General features: G+C 35.3%; 1 protein-coding gene across 1 annotated transcript; it reads right to left on the bottom strand.

The window, feature by feature from the left end:
• Positions 1 to 5,151: 5,151 nt before the first annotated feature.
• LOC131057441 (cellulose synthase-like protein H1) lies at positions 5,152 to 9,163 on the bottom strand. The gene is made up of 9 exons (XM_057991626.2): positions 8,636 to 9,163; positions 8,191 to 8,521; positions 7,830 to 7,970; positions 7,560 to 7,685; positions 7,044 to 7,256; positions 6,783 to 6,936; positions 6,388 to 6,566; positions 5,917 to 6,264; positions 5,152 to 5,750 (listed from the first exon to the last, which is right to left on the bottom strand). The coding sequence occupies exons 1-9, from the start codon at positions 8,908 to 8,910 to the stop codon at positions 5,226 to 5,228; spliced, it is 2,292 nt and encodes a 763-aa protein (XP_057847609.2). The 5' UTR covers positions 8,911 to 9,163; the 3' UTR covers positions 5,152 to 5,225.
• Between the last annotated feature and the right edge of the window lie 1,157 nt (positions 9,164 to 10,320).

Here is a 10,320-nt window from a genome sequence, read left to right as displayed (position 1 = left end):
TTGCAAAACATCATGCCTTTTCATATTTTGGTGTTTGCAGGGGCTCATGAGTAATTTTGGCACATGCTAGTTGAATGCAAGGGACTGATTTCTGAGTCACAGTTTGAAACACAGTGATTTCATGGAGTTTGAAGTGGTGTGAATGCATCAATGGTTCTTGGGAAGTCTAGTGAAGGGAAATAGGAATGTGTGAGGGCTCCATTGACAAGGGAAAGGGTCACCAAGTTAAAGAACCAATAACTAATAAAACCTTTGGCTGTCCTAAGTTAATAGTGACTATGATTGTCTTAGCAAAACCAGTGAGACAACAATTTCTTGTTTGCCAAATAGGGTATGATGGGAAGTTCGGTGGTTGGATTTTTGGGAAGGTTAGTAGGTGGACCCTATAAAGTCCTAGAAGTATTTTGGAGGCACTGAGGAGAGGGGAGGAAGACCATGATAATTATTGTCCCAAGCCTACATGACTGGCACAAAAGGACAACAGTGTAACAGTAAGACTTCCTTTGTACTTTGATTGGTTGGTGGAGTAGAGACCCCTTATTTGTATGTTGAGAATCCTTCTTGGGATGCCTATGATGTATATGTGTTGGGGTTATTCATTGTATGATTTGAATGGGGATTGAAAGTCCTAATTGAGCATGTACTAGGGTGAGTGAGTAGTGGAAGGTCTTATGGTGTTGGAGTGTTAGAGGACATGGGGTTTGGATTCATACATGTTGGAGAGTTCTATGTGAGCATATTCCAATCAGTGGAAGAGGGATAATAAGCATGACTGTGTTTTTGGATGTATTGTACTTTGTGAGTATTATCACTACCTCTTATCTTCATCTCAAATAACAAAAGGAATACAATGATAAACACAATAAAGGAGTTATTAGAAATAGGGTACCTTCAACCTAGATTTAGCCCTTTTTCTTCCTTGGTGGTCTTGGTAAGAAAGAAGCATGAAACAATGAGAGTGTGCATTAAATACAAAATACTAAATAGGTATCTACAATAATAAATTGGTACCTAATCCCTAGGATTGATAAGCTAATAAACAAATTCCATGGAGTAATCTATTTATAAAAAATAGTCCTTGAATTGGGTCACCATCAAACCCATATTTGAGAGGAGGATATATAAGACAACTTTAGATGCAACTATATGCACTATGAATATTTATCATTTTATTTTTCTTGAAAAATGTGACTACAACATTCTACTCTTGTACGGATTGTAAAATATTTGAGGAAATTTGTCCACATTTTCTTTGATGACATTCTCATTTATAGCAAGACATTGGAAGTGCAACTAAGGTACATATATGAAGTGTTGGGGTTTTTGGATTCCTAGACTATTTTTGATAAAGAGTCTAAATATGGAGTTTCTATGGCATAAATTACATATTTAGAGCACATCATCAATGTAAAGGGAGTGCAAGTAGATTGGGAAAAGATCAAGGTGGTTGTGGGTTATGGGTTTGCCTCTACCCCTTGGCCTATAGAGTTACTACAAAATATTTTATAAAGGTTTATCATAGCTAACCACTCCCTTAACCAGCCTAACAAAGGAAGGAGCCTTCAAGTGGATGAAAGTGAAACAATAGAATTTTGACAAGCTAAAGGTGGTAATGAGGTCATGTCCTCTATTAGCTATTACTAAATTTTTTCTTCCATTTATTTTGGAATTTAATTATTTGGGAGAGGGAATCAAAGTCACATTCATACAAAAGCACCCCATTTCCTTTCAAAGTTATTAATCCAAGTAGGCAAAAAGAAGATTCTCAATCTATGATAAAGATATTTTGGTACTCATGCAAATATTGTCAAATTTCAAGATCAAGATGGACCATGAAATCTTGAAATATTTCCTCAACTAAAAATATTTGAATGAGAAACAACAAAAAATGGTAAACGAATCTTCAAGCATTTGATTTTGATCTCAACTATGTGAAGGGAAAAATAAATAGTGTTGTTAATTCTTTATCTATGAGAGCAACCTTGAACTTAATGTTTGACATCTTTGCAAATTAGAAGACTAATGTGACACATAATACACAAAGAATACATTAAATATTGGCATTCTAGAAGTGAAATAACAGATTAAAAGTACTTAATATCCAATGACCTCATGCTCTAAAGGACAAGATTATAGGAATCTAAGATTAAGACAAAATTTCTAAGGGTAATCCATTACTTTCTTTTTGTGAGCCACTAGTATTTTTTCAAAGTTATAATAAAATCAAAGATAGGTGCACTTGGAAGGGACTCCAAGGTGACATCCTCTAATAGGTCAAGGATTTCTTTATTTGCAAATGAAACAAAATAAAGTAGTCATTTCCAATAAGATTGTTTCATACCTTGCCAATTATTAAGAAAAATGGGTGAGTGCCTTGAGAAATTCATTGTAGGACTCCTCAAGGTCCAAGTCATAGAGACCAAAAAAAGGAAATTCAAGAGAAAAACTATAACCAAGTACTTGATTAGATGGAATAATATTCTTACTAAGGATGCAACATGGGAAGGCCCTCACTTTCTTGAATATCCAAGCTTTGGATTGCTTGAGGAAAAGATAAATTGGTTAGGTTAGACTTGTCATGTCCCCTTTTCATGTAACTCATGTCATGGATTGAAATGCACATTTATTGACCTTGAAACTTTACTTGATATCACTTTTCATGTAGATCCTTCCCCTTTATCTTCCAAGTGTTGGTCTAAGTCCCCTAAAGGTCAAAGTATGAAAGCATAGTAAATCTCATGAGTTTGTGTAAGAAAATAGGGTGACAAAGTTAACCTTCCCAAAATGACTCCCTTCTCAATTTTATTTCTCTCTCTACCCCCATCAAGGTATTTAACCTTCCCCTACCACACTTCCTAACCATTACTTTCTTTCACTCATCTCTTCATTGGAACTTTAGAGTTGTACATGCCATCATCCCTTTTGCCAACCCCTACCTTCAAACCGCATTCTTGTCATTTTTTATTACCCTTCTCCACCTACCACCCTTGGCATTATAAATACCATTAATGGATAAAATGTCAATGTGGCTTCATGTGGGATTCTAAATGGCATTGAAATTCATCCTAGTATAATTGAAATTGAACTACTTGGGTCCATCTAGTAGGACATGCTAAAAGGGAACCAACACGCACCATTAATGTAGTAGTTCATTTCCATACTTGGAGAATTGCATATTGCAAAGGACCCTCATCCACACCTTCCAAGACTATATTTACATAGGAGGATGGCATTGTCAACTTGAAGCGAAGGAAAATATATTCAATGGTTATGGGGAGCCATTACCATGTACTAGACCAATGATGATGACCACTATGTTGATTTGGTGATCTTTCTAGTCATCTAAAGATTGTAAAGATAGATGGAAGAGGGCATATTCAAACAAACCAACACAAATCCAAACTAGAAATGACTATGAGCACTTGTTGTTAAAGCATCCAAATATAAGGATAAAATCCTAGAAAACTATGGAGGTTGAGGGATGAAAAGACCATAAGTATCACATTAGAGGATGGAACTCCTTCGATTGAAATAGTGGTTCCACATAAAGTCACGTTTAAATTTTAATCGTGGTCAAAATCATCAATACGAAGTTTAGATGACACATAGTTTTCATGGGTGTAAGCTTTTATGTTTTAGTTTGTCATAGCTATTTAAGCTAGATTTTTGTAGTCTTGTATAGTCTTGTTTAATGTAATAGTTGACATATAATCTAGGTTATCTAAAAAATGTTGTATTTTGAATTTGATGTCATTGTTGGGTAGTCGTGAGTTGACATAATTATAATTATTGAGCAACTTCAATTATATGGCTGATTTCTTACATCCTTTCCTCTTGGCACTAGTTTGTTCATATCTTCAACTCCCAATGCATAACAACTTTTTGACATGAGTCAAGCTACATGTTCAAACTTTGAACTTTAACATCACCTTGACATATGTTGGGTAATAACTCCAATCCTCAATTTCTTAGACATGCATCAAGTCACAAGTCGAATCTCTAATGTAAATGTTGTGGTATACTCATTAGTAGAATTGATAGACTCATCTAGCTCTTGCAACTAGACCCCAACCAATCTTGAATGCATGATTGATCCTCATCTCAACGGAAAATAATTGGCATGCGTATTATTTAAAAAAAATAAATTAAATCCTCATCAGAATTCCGACATCCTCCTAAATTTGCACCGACGACCAAACCGTCAGACAAACCGCATCCTCGTTGGTGCATAGTTCTTGGTTTCGACGCCAATTGACGAAACATCCGATAAGGATGCTGTATGTCCGATGACACTCTCATGTCGGATGTTCGTCGTAATTTTGATATGTCTGACAACACTCTCATGTTGGATGTTCGTCATAATTCCGACGCCCATCCGACGAGGAAGCTCTATGCTCGATGATATTCTCTCGCCAGATGAGTGGTCATGACCGTCGTCGGAAGAGTTCAGGGTGTTGTCGAAATTCCGATGTTAGCGGGCATCGTTGGAAGGTCCGACTACGAGTTTTCAACGGTTTCGTTTGTCGGCAGTCTGACGAAAAATAATCAAAATTCTGATGATCGGTCGTCGGAAATGAGCCCCAAATGTACTAGTGAAGTTAGGCATCTATTCATTCACAATAGGCATCCACCCAACTAGGGTAGGCATCTATTGCCATTTAAGCATGAGATACGTATGTGCTCTAGCTAGTGTCTTATGACTCATCAGGACCTTCTAGGTCCTAATTCACATCCCTAAAGACTACACTCCCTATTGGAAGTGCACCGAGGTCATCATTCTCAAAGGAATTACTTTAAATCCAAGCTTGAGATCTACCTCAAAATTTAGCCTATGATCTGTTGGTGAAGTTAAAAGGTTCTTAATGAACCCACTAGGGATCAAATCTTGCTGAGTGTAAGGTCCTTGTCTCTTGGTCTGTACTAAGATATTGATTCTTATCAATTATATGAAATTATGATTACAAATCATTAACTTGATAAGATTTTTCAAACTTGAGTTTTTAAACTTGACTGACTTATTTTGAATCAATTTATAAAGAATTATAAAATTGAGTGGTAATTGAAAAAAACCCTTAAAATTGATTGACTTATTTTGAATCAATTTATAAAGAATTATAAAATTGAATGATAATTGAAAAAAAACCATTGGTATAAGAATAAATGAGCTATTTATAAATAGATTATGAAAAAACATCTACCATAAACATAAAAAGCAAAAGAAATGCTTAACGAAGCCATGCTCTACTTAGAAATAGAGCCAAAGCACTAGCTTTAATGACCACACTCCATGGAAGTCCACGTTTACCCTTTTTGACCAGTCCTTTCAAGAAGGGCCACAGATTAATCACCACCCAAACGCTGCAAAAATACTCTGCAAATTGCATGTCCTTAACTTCACATTGCCCACCCACAATTTGCAAAGTGCTCTGAACTAAAGCTGCTAAGTTTATCAATAACACTGTAGTTGGTGGAATGAACAAAGGAGAAGAATTAAAGGTAAAATCACCCTCATTACCCTCATTCTCACATCCTTTTGGTGTTACAACAAAAACGGTTTCAGATAATCCTATCGACTTCATCACAACATCAAATAATGCAAACAAATGTGACGATAATCTCGATATCAACGTCATTCTCTGATTATTCCACCATTCTCTCACAGAACAACCGCACATAAGATATTCAAGAAGCCCATTTCCATACATTGAAAGGAATAAACCAGCTGCAACAGTAAATGCAGGGTCCTCAACCTGCAAGAACAATAATGTAAATCCATTATATAGAGGGAAAGAAATTAACTATTCACAAATAGCCAAAGTAGTTCAATGGGACAGGATACTAGGAGACAGTAGTAGAGTAAAAGGAACCTGAATCCATCTGAGGACACTAATCAACTGCTGATTCATTGTATCTTACCTTGGGAAGGAATGATTTGCCAGTTAATAGACTGAACGCGGGCAATAGCACATAACCCAATATTGCCATTGAGGTGATTGTAGACATGGTACAATAAGCATAAAGCATCCTCTGGCGAAGTGTCAGTTGTCTATTCATACCCAAGAAAGGGGACAATCTGCTTATCAATATTTCTAGCAATCCTGTGGCCCATCTCTTGTACTGCACAAGACTGTCTGGACCATTCCCTGGTGCACATCCCATGAAACAAGGCTTCTCAGGGGCATAATATATAGAATGCCAACCTAAGCTGTGAATTTTCAGCCCTGTCATGACATCCTCAACAGACGATCCGTACATCCATCCCAACTGTAATGTGTCACAAATGCAGAATATACAGAGTTATTTCATTGGAATCAACTATTTATCTATTTTTCTTAGCTTGGTAGTGTGGATGTTATTGATCATTGTCCAAATAGCAAGCAGGCTTACCTCTTTTCCCCAAGCAGTGTTAGCTTCATAGCTACAACTAGCAACTTTCAAGGCCTCCTCTATAGTGAGCGAAGGATATGACTTATTTTGGAACCCATTGTCTCTCATAATGGCCTCAGCAGATGCTACAAGAGCTGAAGATACTCCAAATGCACTTTTTATAGCTTCAGCTTGAAACTCTGCAAGAAACAAATGTATAAACGATTTTTTATAATGAATAATCTTCCAAATATAGTTCTCCCTGAGGATAAGTGGGAGATCAGTTCAGAGTCCAAATGATGAAGTAATCCTCTACAAAGGTTATCAAGGAGCTTTAGCAAAAGGTTCAAATCACCATTTCATGCAATAGAAAAATCATTATTTTTCAATTGGGCTTTGCTTGGTTGTTTCCTTACCCTTTTCCTTGATAATAAGACATTTTTCTTTACTGTAGTGTTGATCTGCAGGGAATGTTTGCGGTGGGACTCCACACAACCCTTTTCTTCTATGGAAGCAGCATGTTCCTCCATACACGGGGCCTTGGATTCCATTCATTCCATTGAAAAGGATCTACATTCATATATTTCAAAGAAATCCTGATCTCTTGTTAGCTATAACTATAACGCTACAGAGCAATTTTTCTATGTAGACAGATTACATCGTTTAAATCCACTTACATTGAACACTGCTTTTAACTGATTTCCAAATGGGTCGTCCTGAAGGGTTCCATAAAACAACTGAGGAAATTGAATAAATCCACAAGCTCTTTCGGAAGGACAGTCCAAATAAAAGCACATGGCATGCTGTATAACTTTTGGGTTGCAGACATGCATATCACAATCCAAATTGAGAATGAAAGGAGCGTTGGTCATCACTCCCGATACTCTCGCCTGATAATCAACATTATATAAAGACAATAAATTCAGAATGCATTTAATAAGAAGTCCACATTACAGAAGTAAAAGGGGTTTTTGCCTTTCTATAAATTCGAAATGAAAAGAACAAATATCATAAATAAAGTGGGGCACCGACACTCTGTGTAGCACAACAGCATAATTACAGCAATGTTTTCAAGTAAAAAGACTCAAATCTAACAATTCTCACATGAATCCGAAAAACATATTTCAGAATACTTTTCTTCTCTATTGTGCTTGGAGATGACGAATAAATTATAAGGGAAATAAAATTAGTACCATAACATTCATTGCTCCAGCCTTATAATGATGATTGACCATAGGTCTTTTTTCTCTTGCAACGTATATTAAGTGTGGCAGAACAAGACATTCCTTTTCTTGGCCCACTTTGTTTTCATGAATAACCTGTACATATAAATAAAACATATTTGAAGTTTGAATTCAATCTAAGTTGAATATATGACAATTCATCAGAAGTCTGGACAAGAATAAATAGTATTCCAGAAAAGATTCATTTTGGCGGTTGTATTTATAATAATTTATCATAACCTTCACTATACTTGAATGGTTTTTAGCATCTGAGCTTTTGTACATAAAATCATTAACACCGTTCTCGGAAACAGAATCCAATGTAACATGTCCTGTCTCCAATGCATCAGCAATCCTTTTCTTCATACCCTCATATTCATTCTGCAAAATAAAATGCAATTATTTTATTTTAAAAGATTCTTACATATAGCATTCTTTACATGAAATCAAACAGAGCAAAGCAGATTTACTTGAAAAATACAAATAATATTGGAAGTAACTAGATTTTTAGTGGGTTTACATCGAATTTGCCTAAAAGATGTGAAAAATAGTCCTATACAACAATCTTAGGTTTAGTGGAAATTGAATAGCTATATAATACCTTCATGCACTGCCATTGTTGAAGAAATTTTGGGTCCGATGACTTGGGTATTTTGGAGAAATACATTAGAGGAACTCTTAACTCAATATTGAAGGTCCTGCAGAAGGGCACCCATTTTTTTGCAAATTCCAAGGTTTCCACCAGAGAGTAGAAAGTAATAGGAGATCCACCATCATCTGATACATAACATGCAATTTTTTCTACTGGGTAATCCAATGCAAGCACTGAAAGAACAGTATTGGCCGTTACTATAGCAGGCTCCTTATAAGGGTCGGTTGTAGTGATAATTATATCCACAGAAGGAAGCTTAGAAGCAGGTACTCCACCATACCTGCAACACAAATAATACTAAACATTAAAAACTAATACATAAACTTCAATTGTAATTTGATACAATTCTTAAAATATTGATATTATACATGGGTTGTGGTTAGTTTTTGTTCACCTGCGTACAAGCCTCTCTGGGTATGCTTTATATTCAACCGACAGCCATATCAAGTTGTGATAAAGAACGAATTGCAAAGAAAACCAAAGCTCACAGCAAAAAGCAATGATCCATATTACACCACAGCATTCATCCAGGGAATACAATAAACGATAAGTCAAGAAACTCAGCAAAAGCAGCAGGTGAAGGCATACATAAGCTCTATAGACATATGACTTATGAATGTACTTCTCATACAAAGGATTACTATTACTTGAACTATGTGTTTTCTCCATTAGTCAATAAGATTACTAAGCACAGTCCAAAATTATACATAGTTCTATGTAGGCACTGTCTTTGTAGCTGTGATTTTTATAGAGGGGTTCCAAGCATTATTGTATTGTAGCGATATATTTCCATGAATAATGACCTTGTTTTTTCTTGGCATTAAGGGTACTTCCAGATACATCTTGATTCTGCCGAATATATCTAGAACTTCTGGGATATGATAATTCTGACGCTTCTTATCAGAAAAAGATGCCGTTTCAGTGGAAGAGATTTTCTGTAAGAGAGCTAACACAACACGGTAGTGAAATTATGACTGTTTATTCGCTTCATATCCTGTTTTTATTTTAGAATTCTTAGAGAGGACTGGATTAATGTGGTAACCTTCTAGAACAATACAAAAATGCTATCCTATATGCTTTGGTAAGCAACAGAGCAATACAAAATTGCATATTGGTTGGACATGGAGACCTTAGGCCGAGAAAGGATAAGAAATGCAGGTAAATATTAATGAATAGTAGAGTATAGAGAAAGGATAAAAGTGTAGGTAAAAAATTAAAATGATCCCACAAAACTCGGTCACTATTTTCAGGACGAATAGTTACTACTTACGGAATCTCCAAGCTTAACAAATCATTAATTTTTGATAGAAGTCTCCATTATTCATTATGAAAGAAACCTATGATTACGGTGACAATGTTCTTGTTGATCAAATTATTGGTTAAAATATATTCATAAACTAGGTTTGAAAAAATATTACAATTTATTAGGTTAAAAAAAATGGCAGGGCTTCTACGCTGCAAGGAGAAAAAAATGTCACGATAGCCAACAAGCACCTACCATCACATATCATTTTTTCTCATATCTATTGATGTGTTATTTGTTTCTTTTCTATAAAAATATGAATCTAATACACAAAAAAATAAAGCTCTCTGTCTGTATGTGCTTCTAGATTTGATTACGTGAGTGCTTTTTGTATCAATGTTTCGATATCATTCCTTGATCCAACATCAAGATGATAAGAGAACATAAAGATAAAATCCAGAAACATATACAGATAGTCTCATAAATTGTGGAAATCTTCTTACTTTAATATCTCTTTGTCTAAAAAAAAAGTATCAAATCTGTCATGAATGGGTATGGTTGATCGTTAAGCCAAGAGTGGTGAATTAAAGAGTGGTGAATTAAAAAGGATTGTGTTAGAAAGATAGGAGAGAAAATTGTGAAACGGATAAAAGATTTAGTGAAGATCATAGGGTATCATTGGATAGGTAATATTAGAGAGAGTGAATTAATGATGAGGTTTAACATTAGAAAAAGAGACAAATATATTATTAGGTATTAGGGGTAGAAAGGATGATTAGAAGATATAATTTGATTTAAGAAAAAAGATACAACATGTATGAGATTTAGGACAATAT

The sequence above is a fragment of the Cryptomeria japonica genome, chromosome 5, assembly GCF_030272615.1.
Source record: "Cryptomeria japonica chromosome 5, Sugi_1.0, whole genome shotgun sequence".
Classification (NCBI taxonomy): Eukaryota; Viridiplantae; Streptophyta; class Pinopsida; order Cupressales; family Cupressaceae; genus Cryptomeria; species Cryptomeria japonica.
The sequence above is the reverse complement of the archived record's forward strand: the minus strand, read 5'-3'. Positions and strand labels throughout refer to the sequence as shown.